This window comes from Amblyomma maculatum, chromosome 2, assembly GCF_055883805.1.
Source record: "Amblyomma maculatum isolate TAMU_Amacu chromosome 2, ASM5588380v1, whole genome shotgun sequence".
Taxonomy (NCBI): domain Eukaryota; kingdom Metazoa; phylum Arthropoda; class Arachnida; order Ixodida; family Ixodidae; genus Amblyomma; species Amblyomma maculatum.
Window position 1 is genome coordinate 16002290 of NC_139345.1, and position 17532 is coordinate 16019821.

The 17532-nt window shown below is 48.7% G+C and overlaps 1 protein-coding gene across 1 annotated transcript in view; it reads right to left on the reverse strand.

Annotated features, from left to right (window-relative positions):
* Nucleotides 1-374: 374 nt before the first annotated feature.
* The window catches only part of LOC146198028 (potassium/sodium hyperpolarization-activated cyclic nucleotide-gated channel 1-like), a 38903-nt gene continuing 21745 nt past the window's right edge, over nucleotides 375-17532 (reverse strand). Inside the window, exons 4-9 of the mRNA XM_084591836.1 lie at nucleotides 16079-16359; nucleotides 14223-14372; nucleotides 9951-10169; nucleotides 6451-6597; nucleotides 5754-5997; nucleotides 375-1281 (exon numbers count right to left, since the gene is read on the reverse strand). Of these exons, the coding sequence (XP_084447962.1) occupies nucleotides 1055-1281; nucleotides 5754-5997; nucleotides 6451-6597; nucleotides 9951-10169; nucleotides 14223-14372; nucleotides 16079-16359 (1268 nt within the window). The 3' untranslated portion in view covers nucleotides 375-1054. The remainder of the gene's footprint in view (nucleotides 1282-5753; nucleotides 5998-6450; nucleotides 6598-9950; nucleotides 10170-14222; nucleotides 14373-16078; nucleotides 16360-17532) is intronic.

Consider the following 17532-nt stretch of genomic DNA (forward strand, 5'->3'; position numbering starts at 1 on the left):
TTTCTCAAGCAGCTACTCAGTAAAAAGGGCACACTGCTGTACTACTTTCTAAAGAGGTAAGTGTGTCGCTGACATCAACAGCCACTTCACCTGTTTCATCACCACTGAGTTCGTTCGGAGGTCTGCCGCATCCGCTGAAGGGGCCGACAATAGTTCAAACTTTTGTTTAAACAGCGCCATGGCTGTGAAACGCCGCAGATCCGCCAGTTCCAGGAAATCCATTAGGCTGCTTGTTCTCTAGCACCCGCTGTCAAAGAGCGCTGTCAAAGTGGTGCTTGCCACTTGCGATACGAAGACTGTAAAAGTGCACTTAAATACGAGTGGCATTTCTCACACAAGCAAAAATATAATAGATTACAAACAAATCGCAAGTGCACTTTTATTTGTTTTGAATATGATTCAACCAAGAAAATAGTTACCATTGATAACGGCGGCTCTGGCTGAGTGTTCAACTTACGTCGTAAAATATTTATCTTGCCAAAAAGATAGAAACAATTTAGTCACCGATTCCCGTAACATTGAGATACATCAGCAAGCTTTTACGTTTTGACGCTCTATATATGTAATGTTTACAACAAAGAGACATATAACCGCATAATCTACTTGATACACGTCCACGGACCTAAACCTAGCAAGCAATGTCAGTTCTCAATATATCTGGAGACCGATAAAATATCAAATTAATTCGATTTTGGGGCAAAAAAATATAGAAGCAAAGCACAATTATCTGCCGGTGTATACAGAAGGCAAAATTTACAGTTGACTGCGGCGTCAACAGTGAAGCTGAACGAAAAAATAAGAAGTAAACGGAGCTGTTGTGCAGAAGAAACGAGAAGCGAGTATAGATGCTTGACAAGAAATGAGTTATCGTTTAATTAGACCACGTTTTTAGCGGGGTAATAAAGGAGAGGATAACAAAAATACATCAAAATGTGTCCGTTCAAGGGTAGTATACGTATAGGCATATGAACGGGCTCACGAACCTTCAGCACCTATACGCCACCTATGCGTAAAAGGCGGTCCCGAGCTCTCAGGTGCGCATATATTTAAGCCCCTATATTTGAGATGGGGGCGTCGTGGGTATCACCGAAGCTAGCACCAAGGGTAAAGCCTGGTTCATAGGGGCTCCCTGATCAGCGCAGAGGGACTCGAGGGCGCGGCGCATGAGTGGATGCTTCTCGAGGGCCTGCTGAAAGTCCTGGTCCGACAGGGACAGCACGTTGCAGTACGTCTCGGCCACCGCGTTGGCCTGGCGCCGGGCCCTCGTCAGCAGGCACATCTCTGCAAAAATGCCACAGACGGGCACGAATGGCCATGAGAATCTCTGACATGTACTCTTACAGTACTATCCAGAATGGCAGCGGGCGCGCTATCCGTTCTGTTGCTACAGGATCCATTATGGTGGCTCGATCTCGAAGTCATGAGAGCCTATTTAGTAGTTCTCTTTTGCTTATCTTAAGGTCCACCGCTTGATATTTTTAAGAAATTTACGTGGAAGTAAGAACAGTAGGTTTTTGGTGCTAAACTGGCACAATTCTTCCATGGAACGAGTCCGAACGTCAGTTTGTTCGATGGTGAAAAGTCATGTCCCATGCTTGGCTCGAAAGGTTGCGCCGCAGTATACCTGGCGCGAACTATATTTTCACGTCGTAAATGCGGTGATATTCACCTTTTGTGAAACGTGTTCTTTTCTCAACCGAACTGTACTATATCGAAAACAAAAATGTTGTAACGACGTAATACGAAACATAATGAGAGAAAGCCGCGATAGCAGCTGATATTACACTCGATTTCTTGTCTTTATAGCGTTAACTCTACAACGTTTATTGGCGACCTTCGCATTATTGCGACCTTTAGTACCTCATGCATTCCCCAAATTGTGTCAAGTACTCACGCGCCGCATGTTGTTTCATCTCGCGCTGAGAAGCAAACTTCGTCTTCATCACCATGCCGAGGCATGAGATAAATATATGTCATCGCCGCCGCCGATCACGCCTCGTGCAAAACTGCAACACACTCTAGCGCTAAGCAGTAAACAACGTCTCCACCAAGTTCCAACTGCAAAACATTATTGGCCTATGCACTGAACATCGTCTTCTGCAGTAAGTTCCATCTGCGCCGCTCCTTCATTTAGAGCAGGTAAATACGCCACACACATACGCCATCTCGCTACACGCCAAACATCGGGTCGTGACAGCAATTAGTTAATCAGTCTACGCCATCGTGTCAACCATCGGGTCGATGATAGCACTGCTAAATCAGTTCACGCCAATATGCAAACCAACAGGTCATGCCAGTGATAAAGTACCTTTAGCTAACACTCGATATACACATCCGGCCGCGTCCAACTGCTCAATTTTTACAGTGAGCGCTTTACTCCCGCGACGAAATGTCTCTGAGGGCTGAAGACAGCCGGATGTGATATCTATCAAGCTATAATCCGTCTATAATCCGATATTGGACTATAATCTTCCAAATCTATCAAGAAAGGCGCATTAATTCTTGTGCAACATCTATGTGACAGAACCCACGCAGCCAGACCCAGTTTTTTTCAATGTGATAGGATTCAATGAGCTGTCGGGTGATCGCGTCATTGCATCTCTTCAATATGGTCGTGTCATACAAAAGTGCTCGACACGGGCCATCACTGCATTTTCTGCAATGTAAGGAAAGGTTGGAGCCGGTGCCAGTCCTTAACGAGTTCTTGTGCTCCCGTAGCCATCATTAATACATCGGCCTGTTTGGCCGATGTATACCTTCCCGCAAGTGAGAGGGATGCCCTCTGTGCATGCAACATAAGGCTTTCTATGCTTCTTTTTGCACCCCCCGGAAATGTTTTCTTCTCCTTGAACGTTTTCTGACACAAGCACTTTTGTATGACTCGACCGTCTTGAAGAGGTGCAATGACGCGATAACCCGACAGCTCATTGAATCCTATCACAATGAAAGAACTGGGTCTGGCCGCGTGAGTTCAGTCCCATTGATGCTGCACAAGAATGAATACACCTTCCTTGATAGATTTGGAAGATTATAGCTCATGTCAAGATAACTGCCCGCCACCTGCAGCTTATATTCTGCGTGTTTGCATGAAATAAAGCATTGTTGAAAGTGTAGCACCGTCCTGTGCTGCTTTTCTGTGTGTCGTCCTTTAACGCTGTCAATACTTTCAATGATTACGAACCAACAAGCCCAGCTTGGAGTTTTGCTACGATAGCCTTGGTTAATCTTGATTGCACGTCCAGGTTAGCGTGGTTGCTTGGCTAGGTCTCTTCGGCTCGTCGCCTTCGCCTGTTTTCATTCGAACGCATAAGCCTGGCTTGTTTAAGCCTATCTGACTCGCTTTCCCAAACACGGCGGCGTTGCTGTTGCGACTGTAGGAAGAATGAAAAAAAAATGCACGGGCCTGCTACTGGCTTTGTAGCTGAGCCACCTCCGCTGCCTGATTTATTGATTTATTTATAGGAAGGGAAAGGCGCGGTAACTGTGTCACTTGTTTTCTGTGGACACCGCAACCACGCCGTAAGGGAAGGGAGGAAGGTGGGAGTGAAAGTAGAAAGAGAGAAAGAGGAGCCGTAGTGGAGGGCTACGGAGTAATTTCGACCACCTGGGGATCTTTAACGTGCGCTGACATTGCACAGCACACGGACGCCTCTTCGTTTCGCCGCACACGGACGCCTCTTCGTTTCGCGGACAGAAGAGAAGCGGAGGTCAGAAGAGAAAATAGATAAGAAAGAAAAAGAAGAGGGAGAGGGAGAGAAAGATGCACGTCGCAACAGCCTTTGTTCACTACAGAAGCGGTGGCGGGTGCAATGACGGCTTACAACAGATAAAAATTCAGTGGCAGGCTAGTGCCCGCCGCAAGCTGGTCAAAAAAGTGGGAGTGGGGTCCCTTTCCTGGAAAAGCCTGACAGAGGATAGCTACACCGGGAAGCTCATAGTGCGTATTCTCGCAAAGTTTGTCACTACCATCCGTTTTACGGCGCTTATCAACAGGAAGGCGCATAGGTACTCGGGAGTCACGGGAGTCGACGCCCGCCCATGCGTCGAGGTAAAAACATTGTAAGGGCATACATCTGTAAGGTTGTACCCTCTCAATACGCTATGACAAGGAAATCTCGTAGCGGTGTAGGTAAAAACACCTCCGGAAGAGAAGGCAAAGGGGAAGCGGATGCTAGGAGAAATCGCCCCCGAGGCAAAATTTTGCCCAGAGAATATAACCTTCCAAAGCTCACTTGGTAAAAAATGAATATTTTATTGCATTCTGTGCTAAATTTGATAATAGATGTAACCGCTCTATTGGCACCGAGCACATGCATCTAACTAAAAAGCGGCGGCTCGCGCAGAGTGGGGAGACTGTGCGAACTCGCCGCAGCGGTTGTGGACTGACTAGACTAGATGGTAGGCCGGAGAGCTCATTTCGGGCGAGACGAGCCCTGCAAAGAGTACAAGGAGTATTTCTGTTCTTTGTTGCAACAGCACCTGAAAGAATTCTCTTGGGACCGAGTTTAACAGCTTCCCGATCCGCCATTGGTAGCAGAAACAACGGCTGCGTTGCAACTGTAGTTCTCCGCCACTGTCGTGATTATATTTAATGAGATAGAAATCCTCGCTTTCCCTTTTCTCTTTAAGGTTATGAAAAACCAAACAATTGGCTATTTTCGCCAATCTCTAAACCACTTTCTCTGCAACGTATTATGCCAAGTAAAAAGTCTCTCAGTTATTCAACACTCTCGGGTGAATTTTTGACAACGGAGAGTCAGGTACCCCTGGAATGCATATGCTCTGTACAATAATTGCAGCGGCCGCTTGCACGCAGTCGTTCTTTGCAAAGTGCTTCGATATTTGAGCGGGAGTGACGCGAGCGTGCTTACCTTTCTATTTGATAAATTGAAGCACGAAGCTCCCATTGTCCTCCTCGCTATCCTCTCCCTTTCTTTTTTCTTTCCGCCGACCATAGCTCAGGTTCTTGAGATATTAGATAGCGATTGCGGCGGCCGACAAGACACTTTTCATTCTGTTTTTAATAAACCGTCACCACCCACTCAGCTAGCCAAGAGGCTGAGACGCCGGTCAAACCAACTTTACTAGAACCTGGTTCTAGTAACGTTGGGTCAAAATACCCTTAGAGTTGAACTTTATGACGCTGTCTGCGTTTTCATTTTTTTTTTTTTGTTGCTGTTAAAGAGGAATCGTGTTGGTAGCTTCAAAGGCAACGTGTTGTCAAGTGTATATCTTTTGTACCATTGTGCAGTAATAGACATTTTGCGAGATGTGGGTTCGCAGAAAAAAAGATTATTTCACTGCTGTCAGGCAACGAAGATGAATAAAAAGTACCGAAGCACGAGGGCGGCATGAGCCCTTCATTCACAGGAAAGATATTAGCAGACTAACTAGGGAGACAAGGCAGACTTATGCCGTATCCACCATCGCGCAAACTTTGGTCCAGAATTGTACCGTTTCGACATCTATCCCTCTCGAGCAGCCCGGCGACGTTCTGAGCTTTTGTCAGTTTCCACAACATTTCCAGCGTCCTCTTGTAAGGTCATCTTTGGTTTTCTAACCAATCTACCGGGGGCCTAAATAGGAGATTTCTGCGAATTATCCATTGTTGGAACGGAACCGCTACTCCTCGTGTTTGAAGGCGGCTAGTTACAATTTGTATGTTCTTCCACTTAAAAATCTCCCGTTCTCTCTCTGGTCTGCCTAGTGATGAAAAAAGAAAAAAAGACAAGAACGGGGAACGCGTATCGCACCTCCGAAATAAGCGCCCGGATATGCGCTGGCGACGAACTCTCCGCTGTTGGTGACTATGTTGACCTTGCCGGACTGGAGGAAGTACATCTTGTGGCCCACGGTGCCCTGCTGCACAATCACGTCGCCCGGCTGGAAGAATTCGTGCCGCAGCCGCGACACCAGGTCGGCCACAAACGTCGGCTCCGACTGGGCGAAGAACGGCACCGTGCGCACCGTGGTCCGGATGCTGTGGTTCACGATCTCCTGCGCCGCGAACGGGAGTTGCAAGACCGTGTGCATGAATATTGGTTGGCCACCTTTTCAGCAATGAGCATTCTTTCCTCGTGGTTCATTTCCGGAAATGGGCGTGAAATACGACAAGCAAATGCGTCCCCTTATTCCGCACTGTGCAGGTGCAACCGACTCTTTCACGTCGCATAAAAAAAAAACTAAAAAAAAAAACATGATACGATAAAAATGAAGGTTAGAGTGAAAACGGCTCAAGCGCATCGGGCGATGAGAATGCTGCCCCGGTGAACTAGAAGCATGCGATCCCCTTAATGACCCTGCTCGGTAATATGATACCGGTAGACCACTACCTGGTCACGTGGGCCTGGTGTGGGCTGCGCGAAACCCTGCAGACTAAATTGATTCAACGGAATGCAAGTGTTATGGTTGGGCAACAATGCGTAGGTGCTCCAAATTGCAATCACTAACCTCTCTGAGGGGATCCGAGAGGGACGCCAGGATCTTGGCCTCGTCGAAGACGCGTCCTTCGTAGCGGTTCTCGAAGTAGTCTCGCATTCGCGAGCGCAGTTTGCGGGGGAACTTCTGGCACTGCATGTAGTCTTCTACCTCCTTCAACTGCGAAATTAAAGCATCACGTGACATAAATCAATAGGAAACCGAATTAATACATTCGCGCCTATGCTTGTTTAGACCTCATGGTCTTCACTGTGTGACGCAAGCGTAAATATGCTTTACAGAATCAGAAGCAGTTAAAAGTGCAGTGATAAAAGCTGCAGGAACAGAAAAAAAGAAAACTGCGACAGCACCAACATAGACAATAATATATAGATGACCCAGCTAAACGCAACAAACATTTTTAAAAGAGGATGTCATCTAGCGTAATAAAATCAGCTGACGGCTGAGAGTCACTTGGCCTAGTTTGCAGTATATTTCTTTCATTCATCAAAGCTAATTAACACTAATTATAGCCATATTTTGATTATTCGTTTGAGGAACAAAATTCAATGCAAACGTTGTAGATCGCCACGAAAAACGGCTTCATAGGTACGTTGTTTCCACCGTAGTACATTGTCACGACTCAAGTCCCAATAAGCCATGAAAATAGCCGTAGGCCAGAACCCGAGAATCAGGTCGGCTTCCAGCACTGAAATCACAGCTCAGCCTCCAGCGCGCCTCTCGAGCCAACAGCCTCTTCGTCGGCGTGTCCCCAAGCGCACCGGCCGCGAGGTGCTGGGCACGTGGCATTACTACCCCCGCAAAAAAAAAAAAAAAAACACCGTCTCGATGACAAGATGAGAAAAAAAAATAGGGGTGAGGTGAACTGTACAATAAGTCAAGTCCTCACTTGCGGGAAACGTCAAGGTTGTGCTGTCACACGAAAAGTACGGCTTTAAGCGCACCACGTGCACAATTTCAGGCCGCTGACGTCGAAGGCTGGCAGCCACTCTTCCATCGGGAACAACTTCGTAATTGACGCTGTTTAGGCGGCGCAGGACTTCATACGGCCCGAAATATTAATGTGGGAGTTTTTCACACAAGCCTTTGTGGCGCACGAGGGTCCACAAAGGAGGATGTGCCACCGATGGTCCCTTCTCCTTCAGACGACCCGATGTGGTCGCCGGAGCTGGCGGCTCCGAGGCTTGCCCTTCGAGGCCTTCACTCTTGTTGCAGAGCCCCTAGCTTCCACCCCAGCTATGGCAACGACACCGACCACCCCTACCACGGCTGTTCCTTCCACCACTTTTTCCTATTTCATCCTTCAGACCCACGTACCCCTAAGCCATTTCACGGTGAGCAGTCACTACGAACGGACTGCGACGTTCAACGAATGGGACGACGCTGCAAAAATGCCGAGCGTCTACTTCAACCTTGAAGACGCTGCTCGGACGTGGTTCAAGAGCCGCGTGGCCACGTTGTCTACGTGGCCGGCCTTCCGAAGCCAGCTCCTCGGTCCGTACGCCAACAGTGACCGCCGGGAGAGCGCAGCGCGTGCCCTGACCTCTCGAGTCCAGCACCCGAACGAAGGGATCGCAATGTCCGTTGAAGATGTCACGCGTCTTTGCCATTGCGTCGACCCGTCCATGAGTGAAGATAAGAAGGTGCGGTACCTGATGCGTGGTGTCAAAGACTAGCTTTTTTCCGCCCTCGTGCGAAACCCGCCGACCACCGTCGCGACGTTTCTGGCTGACGCCGTGCTTATGGAGAATCTGCTACAGCAGAGATGCAGCAAGCACCCTGGGCAACTGAATTCACTATCCACACTGCCGCATACTGACCACACAGACTACAATCCTGGGGCAGATTTGAGCTCCCATCGCGACCTCATTCGCACCGTGGTCCGCGAGGCAACTTCACGGGGCATTTGCCACTGGCGCAGCTTCCCTGGCCTGCGTCATCTGTGAAGAGGTCCAGAATGCACTCGGAGCTACGCCCAGGCCTCATCCAGCCAATGACGTAAGTTGATGTCACACATCGCCCAGCCCCGCTTCCTAGCCATTCGCATTAAACTCCACCTGTGGTCGCTGTGCACGCTGCACAACCGCTGCCCCTCTGGGTAGATCGGCGCCAGGCGCCTCAGAAGACTGATCTCTGGCGCGCTCAAGATCAACGCCCTCTCCGCTACCACTGTGGCGAGGTAGGTCCTTTCTACCAGCGGTGCCCTTATCGCCAAATGGGCCTGAGAGATTTTTCTCCCGATAGCACTCGTCTATGGCCTGGTCCGCAGCATCAAAACATCGCCGAGTACGCCACCCGCAAGCGTAGCACCTCGTACCTCCACCACTGTCACGACTGGAGCCCCAAAAAGCAGTGAAATACGTGAGACACGCCTCAGATAACAAAATATGTTTTTCTCTGCAGCGTTCTCTGAGATGAAACTTTTTGAGCACACTGGGCGAGTTATTTAAGCTAACAGCTTATCACGTGCTAGCTTTGTTTGAATACCAGTAAATAAAGCTAAGAAAACCGTAGTTTGATGAAAACAACACAGGTAGCCCTTTTTCGAGACAATCTACAGCATTTGCATTAACGCTTTGTGCTGTACCTTCATCAAGTAGCGCACATGACATGATAGCACTGCATATATGACAGTGTTTATTCACACACTGTCTGGCACACGAATGAACAACCACGACAAATTTCAGTTGCTTTTACAGTCGCTATCGCCCGACCCGTGACGTCACACAAGCATGCTGTGAGAGCAATCACACAACACTTTCTACCCCCTGACAATAATTTGAAGTTAGCTAAATATTTTTCTAAGTAACTAGGTTTTGCGAAGGAGCTGATACTACATACTGCAATACTACACTCCCAACAGCTCTCAGTTGGTTTCACAGAGCTCAGACACGCAGAATTTATGTTTTGCTGGGGCACCCGGTAAAATTAAGTTACAAAACGATGGTGTACGTGGGCTAATTCATTGCGCCTCTTCTGAGCCCTGAGCAAGAGTGTAAACAAGGCGTGATGTCTGTAGGGAGTTATGTGATGCTTCTTTCCCATTTCGCTTTCCTTTCCAGCGCAGCATGGCAAAGTCCGCCCTACAAGATAGCGGAATGAGAAACGACACCCGGGTCTTATTCACATGCGAAGCCACTGCACTCTCCCAAGCCCGAAAGCCGTGTCTAGTGGCCCTCCAATGAGGACCTCGTTCTCCTTTTTCACAAAATTCGCTCTTCACATCACCCCTCCCTTTCGCTCCTCATGTTGCACCCTTACGCCCGCGGAGCTATGCTACCACCGTTCAGTGGGACAGTTGCGGACTCAGCACCAACTACTACTCTCCTCCCGCTATTATTAATACCGCCACAGTAACCATATCTAAAGCAGCGCCGCCATTAAAACTACTAGGGTTAGTGCGTACCAACCACCACTCACACCACCCATTTGCAAGTACTGCTGCCGTTCCATTGCCGATGATGCCGCCACCGCCACTACTTAGATATCCGACGTCGTTCGGTGGTGCTCACCTTCTCCCTGAGCAGGCGACGCGAGTAGTCCATGGTCTGTATGGTGGAGGCGCACAGGCCCAGCAGCAGCGCGTAACCCACCGTGCCCGAAGCCATGCCGAGGCACATGAGCCACGCATCGGCCACATTGGCGGCCGGCGTGCGTCCGTAGCCGCAGGACACCATCTGCGAGATGGCGTTGTACACCGACCACGAGTACTGCTCGAACCATGGCTCGTCCTGCGACAGGAGAGGACGCGCATGTAGCGGCTTCTCTGTGTCGTCACCAGACATGAAAGATGCGCAGCTGAGTACGAAGTGCGCCGAAAAATATATTCACCAACTGCATCTCAAGAACGAGCTTAAAGTATCACAAAACGAACGCAGTAGTGTAACGTGGTTGGCGATATCTGTGCGAATAGTCAAGGCGCTGAAAGAATTTTAATAAACACTTTATTGAGCTGAGTCACGCCTTCAAAATAACTAAGCAACTCTGCGATGGCGATCGGGCCTCTTCGTCTTAACGGCGGCGGTGAGATAATCTTGGGTGTAAGTCGTCTCGAACTTGCACGCGTCACATTGAACTTGACGACCTCGTAGTGGATGCGGCGTCGTAATTCGTTGTCTCCAACAGAGAATCTTCGTAAAACAACCTCATGTTCAAAGGATGCTGCCTTTATTTCACCAGCGGGGGCTAAAGGACCTCCCTCGCACAGTCGCAGCGTAGCTGGCGCCCAGTGACGCAAAGCGTGTGCTGAACGGCAATGGAAAGCAGGACAGATGCCCTCACGACGCATACTCTCCCTGGTGCATGGTAATCCTAAATTCCCTACGGTCGCAGGCCGATGGGTGGTCGAAGGACGTAGATGGTGAAACCGCGCCTGCCGATTCTTCTATACGAACAGCGGTGAAGAATGTGGCCGGCCTCACAACGGGCGGTTCCTTGAAGTTCTCAAGCAATGCGTCTGGGGCTTAAGGATCGCTCGTAGGCTGGGTGAGTGGAGGTCAAGAAGGGCGTACAGGAACATTAAATTGGAAACGGCGGATAGGTGGTGTCTGTCATCGAGAAGCAGATCGAGCTGCGTAACTCGATGGCGCATTTCATGGTTTGTGGATATTGTGTTGTAGTCGTCGAGGTCGGAGTGCCAAGCGCCTGCTGCACTTCACGGACGGTGTCCGCAAGAGTCCGTGAGTGTCGCTACCTGAGTCTGTTTAAAGAGCAAACAGCGCAGCTCTTCCCGAATGACCTCGCGTATAAAGTCCCGCAAGTTACTCCCGCTTGCAAAATGTACCGCCGTAGTAGCTTGTGAAAGGGCTTGAAATGTTCAATTGTACTGATGCACCCGAGTGTCCATAGTCTTGTGTATTGTGGGTGCTTCTTGTACGAACCCGGCAGCACATTTTAAATTTCTCACAATGCCTACAACAAGAGACTGTGACGTCTTGCATTAGGTTCGGCTTGGTTTGTGGGGTTTAACGTCCCAAAGCTACTCAAGCTATGAGAGACGCCGTAGTGGATGACTCCGGAAATTTCGAACCCCTGGGGTTCTTTAACGTGCATTGACATCCCGCGTTTCCGCCGAGGTCGGGATTCGATCCCGCTTCCTTGGGCACAGTAGTAGAGCGCCGTAACAACTGCGCCACACCGGCGGGGCTGTCTTGCATTAAAATTCCGCTGTCTTCTCATCGGTTATGTAGGGTCGGCGTAGCTTAAGCGGCTCATTTCTTCCAGAAAAGCGAGAATGAGCTTGTTCGGGGGTTGAAACTTTGGGTGTAGTGCTGTCTTTTCTGAAGACGGTCGTAAAAGATTTCAAAAACTTTTTCTTGAAGGAGCCTCAGTCTTTCAACCAAGGGTTATGATTATCATTCGAGCCTACCTCTCGAGTATGAAGTAAAATTTCCTCAACTTCGTCCTTCCACACGTTCTATGTTGAAACCTGGTCGAAGATGCCAAGGAAGTCTTCAGCATCTTCTTCATTCTCTCCTTGGAAGATATGGGTGTGTGTGAAGGTCATAGGTCTGTGCGAAAACCACAGGTGATGTCTGTCTGGAAAGCTCCATCTTCGTGGGATGTCATGTTGACATTACCTAGCACTACTACCGTATGTCATAATGCGGTGACTGTCATCGGTAATAACATTAAGAATGAACCGAACGATTATTAAATTAATTACTTCATACGACTACCTTGCGCCCGAAAAATAACTAAGCAACTCCGCAATAGCGGTAGAAAAAAGCATGCACAATGGTCGTCGGACTATGAGTGCCCGCTGCTCTTGGCGGGCTCGATCTAAATCCGGAATGACAACATCGAGAAAAACCTGTGAAATGCAACTGCAGTTCGTTTCATTACCCCTTTTTTATTTCCTCGGCACTTCGAAAGGCAAGAGTAATCTGGGCAAATTAGGTTGGCACGCACTGCATGCTGTGTTTCTGCGTTTCGGAGCCGCCGTCCTCGACAGAAGTCCAAACATGCAGTGCGTGCCATCCCGATTCTTATAATAATGACGACAGCACGATCTAAATAAAAAAAAAAGTAGAAGCAACCTCGTGTGGCTGCAATCATACGAAATAACTAAAAGCGTGCCTTATGCTTACGTTACAAAGGAAGCGATAAATTCAAGCACTGTGACGTTGAGCGAGAATAAAATGACCAGCCATTATTAGCTGCACTGCGATGCTGCTGATTTTGATATCCGAAAAGTCAACAATATATTGCACTCTGAATGACTGCTTAGAAAGAGAAACGTCGAGAGGACATCTTGAGGTTAGAGCAGGTGTTCGCCCCGTCTAAACGCAGAGCTAATACACTGTGCCACAGCATCGATGTGTAGAGTTGTGTCCGCTTGTTTCAATGTAAGCAGCAGGAAGTTCCTGCGCATTTCCTTTGGGTGACTCTGCCGTCGCTGGCTGAACTGGCTGCATATTTTGATCAGGAAACCAGGGAGCGAACTGCAAGCCGGTGTCGCCGGTTCGGTTGCTTGTAATTTTCCATTTCCTAAATATCGATACTCATCTGCACCATCGAGCCCACCGCTATAACTGATGGCACCTGCTTCAAAAGTAGGGTCGTTTATGAGGCTTTATTTATCCGGATCAATAAACGGAGCACACAGCCGTCGGGAAGAAAAGGCGCGATGAAAAGAAGATGCCAGCCAGCCTGCCCGCGAACAAATACTTTGAAGATAAGCAAACATAATCGCCCTTTTGTGTGACTTGAACCAAGGCCTACACCTTTCACGCACGTTTCAACAACAGGTAGTTGATGCTAAGTGGGTGCTTCACTAGTCCTTTGCTTTTTTTTCTGTTTGGCTTTGGTTTATGAAGTTTAACGTTCCAAAGCGACTGAGGCCATGTAAGACTCACCCAACATATTTTATTGTGGAAGATAGCTTCTTCGACCATTCTATCGGTGGACAATTCGCATGGCGTAGAGTGCGTCGCAAACGACCGCCCATGGTTCCGAGTAAGAAAACGAGTGCTGCAAGCGACCGTTTCGCCGATATGCTTACGGTGACTTCTGTCTGTGGACGGCGTGCAAGGTATTGGTCGCGAGCAACACTGGGGTTGAACGGCACCTTATAAGGCCATTGAGGTCATGTATACGCATAGGCGCTGAGCATGAAGTACGTGAAGCGTTAGCGCACTCATAGCTTGCCCGCCGTCAGCAAATGGTTCTGTTCAGACGCAACAGGGCATGCATTAGACCGTTTTGTGTAAGTTTAATACCGCAAGGAAGCCGTGCGGCGATGCGCCAGAGAAGCACACAGGAACAGCCCTTTTGTGTCACCTAAACCTTGGCCTACACCTTCCGTGCACATTTCAACAACACACGGTTGATCGAGCACTGAACATGTACTGTGCAATTTTTTTTTTCGTTATGGTTTTGGTTGATAAGGGTTAACATCCCAAACCGACTCGGGCTATGGGGACGCCGTAGTGGAGGGTTCCGGAAATTTCGACAACCTGGTGTTCTTTAACGCGCATTGACATCGCACAGCCCACGGGCTTATTGCTTTTCGCCTCCATCTAAAAACGGCCTCCTCAGCTGAGATTTGATTCCGCGTCCTTGGGTTCAGCAGTAGGCGCCCTGACCGCCAAGCCACCACGGCGGGTCGCCTTGCTCTTGTCCCGCCACCCATGCCATAGTGTTTGTTTTGCGGGCAAGCACAGTTCGGATGGGCACGGTTCTGAGCACGGCTGAAGTGGATTTTATGAAGAGACCGCATGGCGTTCGAATCGCACGCCTGCGAAACGTTTAAACGAGTTGGCATGCGCCGTGCCGGTACTTGCCACGAGGTTCTGCTTGGCGACCCAGGAGTCAGGAGGGAAGCCTTGCATCCTTGGAACAAAGAACTGCAGGCAGGCATTCCAATGGCCGATCAGCAGGAGCAGCCCGATGTAGTTGGTCAGCCGCAAGTAGACGCCGTTTGAATAGAAGAACTGCGAATCGAATCAACCCCGGAGGCTCCGCCAGTGTGCACAGGCTTCCGATTCTGCGGCACTCACGAAGCAGCAAACAAGCATGTACTCTTTCAATTGTATTGCAACATTTAATTATACTAGGTATTTCAAGAAACAAGGTCATAAATAGTGTGTGTGTGTGTGTGTGCGTGTGTGCGTGTGTGTGTGTGTGTGTGTGTGTGTGTGTGTGTGTGTGTGTGTGTGTGTGTGTGTGTGTGTGTGTGTGTGTGTGTGTGTGTGTGTGTGTGTGTGTGTGTGCGTGCGTGCGTGCGTGCGTGCGTGCGTGCGTGCGTGCGTGTGTGTGTGTGTGTGTGTGTGTGTGTGTGTGTGTGTGTGTGTGTGTGTGTGTGTGTGTGTGTGTGTGTGTGTGTGTGTGTGTGTGTGTGTGTGTGTGTGTGTGTGTGTGTGTGTGTGTGTGTGTGTGTGTGTGTGTGTGTGTGTGTGTGTGTGTGTGTGTGTGTGTGTGTGTGTGTGTGTGTGTGTGTGTGTGTGTGTGTGTGTGTGTGTGTGCGTGCGTGCGTGCGTGCGTGCGTGCGTGCGTGCGTGCGCTTTCTGAAGTGTAAGCACGGCTTTGGGGTGCAATATTACCAGTGTTGGAGGACATCAAAAAGGGGTGAATAATCTCAACTATAATAAGCAGCTTAAATAATTTCGAATAATTTAAATTTTAATTGCTTTTAGGGATACAGTTCCAAATAGATATTTCTAACCGATCATTAATAAAAGCCACATTAGCTGTTACAATTTCGAAAATGCGATTACTGTCAACGCATTGGTTAAAAAAAATTAAGGCAGTATCGAAAAAAAAATGGAAGAAGACGCAAGCAGCTTTCGAAGAACCTACGCTTGAAGCAACGCCCCAGCGCCGTCCCTCCGTGGCACAAGTGCAACGTGGTCCACCCGTAGTCTAACCTTTTCTGCGTTGGCCAAAGCAGAGACGAGAACCGCGGCGAAGGCGCAACTGATAAGAAATTGTGACAAGCCACGAACTGGCAACACCAGAGGCGTTGTTAAGAGCGCGGTTTTTTGGAAAGCGCGCGGTGATTGGCGCGAAACAGCAAAAATTTGTTTAGCCAATACGCCGAGGGTAATCGCGTATTCGAATTTATAAAAGTTGATGTGGTTGTTAATAATGTCTGGCTAGAAACATAAAAAAGTCAACTAGATGTCCAACTGCTATTCAAAAATTTTATTATTAGGAATTAACCAGCTTACTGCTGACAATATTAACCTGTTTTTTGTGTCCGTCTAAACTGCTACAATTGTGCCACAGAAGCTGTCTTCATATCTAAAATATCTTTCAACTATGAGCCTACGTAACTTACTCTCTTAGCAACTTTCACCGGAATACATTAGCGTACGGCAACAATTAGCAGCGAATTTTAACTTCATTCATCTGTAACATCTCTTCGATTCTGAATGGCAGTCGTTGTAAAGGCACATCCCTAATAGATGGCCGTGTAGCGGAAAATAAGAGCGGCGCGAGGCTGTGGAATCTATAAGTGCTGTTTTGAACCGCTCGCGAACCACCATGTGGACCCGGGTGACACTATTGCGGAAGGCTGTGGAGTCCGCTCCACGGTACAGTGCGAAATAAGACAGTGTACCACTTGAGGTACGACGGATGCAGTCTCTCTCGGAGCCAATAGGTGAACGTTGTGTGACTAATGAAACGAGAAGCTTACGTAGTTCTGCTCTACGTTGTCGAGATAGCGGACGAGTCGCGTGATGCGGAGAAGCTTGAGCAGCTTGAGGAACTTGGTGAGCTGCAGGAGGCGCACGCTGATGGAGTAGGAGGAGTCCTTCTCATCGGCCTTGTGGTTGAATATGATGAGCATGAGCACCAGTATGTAGTCCCAGGGCACAGTGGACACCAAGTCGATGAGGAAGAAGCCGCGCAAGTAACTGTGAGCCACGAAGCCTGGGTCCATCACCACACGTTCGTAGTCTTCTTCCACAACCACGCCTGCACACGATTTAGCGGTTAGAACGCATCGGCAAGCCGCTTCTTGATCACGAGAGACTTTAATAGGCAGCCCTAACATTTTGAGAGCGCGGAAAAGACGCTTCTCAGCCGATAGCAAGTTTCGCTTATTGTGCTTTTATTTTTTATTAGCAGGAAATCTGAATGGGGGCGACAGAAGCAAGAGCAACAATCTGCAAAGATGGACATTCGGGTTTGTGTTCCGCAAGATCAGTCCCGTTAGTCTCTGTGCCGCCTGGGTTTTCAGGGTTTTCGCGTATAGCGCAATGCGCGTTCCGCTGCCGTGACCCGCTTAAACAAGCATCAAAGTGAGCCTGAGCAGTTTCGGGTGGATGTGCAAATGAGCACTCAGCCTTTCGATTCCGTTCGAGCATGCGCAGAGTGTGCCTCGCGGAAGCGAGTCCCGTTGCGCTGAAGCTCTCTAAACGCCTTTCTGTGAAGTCCATCGCAGACAATTTCTTCAATAAAGGCAGTGTTTGATGCAAGCAGTGGTGCTTCCGTCGCGATAAACATCTTCGACAGGCATTCAATGATATAGGCTGAAAAATGGTCAAATCCATATATTGGAAGGCATCAGTGGCTAAGTTGGATCAACAGTGGGGGTGCCGCAGAATATCCGGAAGTGTCTGGCGACGTTAGGAAATAAAGATTCGGGATTCTGAATATGAAGTCGAAAAATCAGGGGAGGGTGTAAATGACGTGAAACCTGGCAAGGAGGCTCCAGTAATGAGGGTACTTGAGAACATATAGATAAATATTTCAATAAAATAAAGTGGTGCAATTTCCGGTGTTGAGGATCGAAGGAGTATTGAATGTTGGCTAATGAGTATGCATAAAACGAGTATGCATACCCTTAAGGCTAGCAAAATATGACAGGTGCTTTTGAAATGAGTAGGTACGAATCTGGTTTCTAAAATCGACATTTTCTAAACTGAAAGCGAGAGAAGGGCTTCCATTGCAGGTCGCCGGAAGTGGTGCAGAACCGGGTGTACTTGAGTCGTTTTTCACCAGGCCGACGCTGCATTGGTTGAGAAATCGCCCTGGTTTGCTGCGTAAAGATCGTTTCAGATCCGTTGTGTGTGTGTGTGTGTGTGTGTGTGTGTGTGTGTGTGTGTGTGTGTGTGTGTGTGTGTGTGTGTGTGTGTGTGTGTGTGT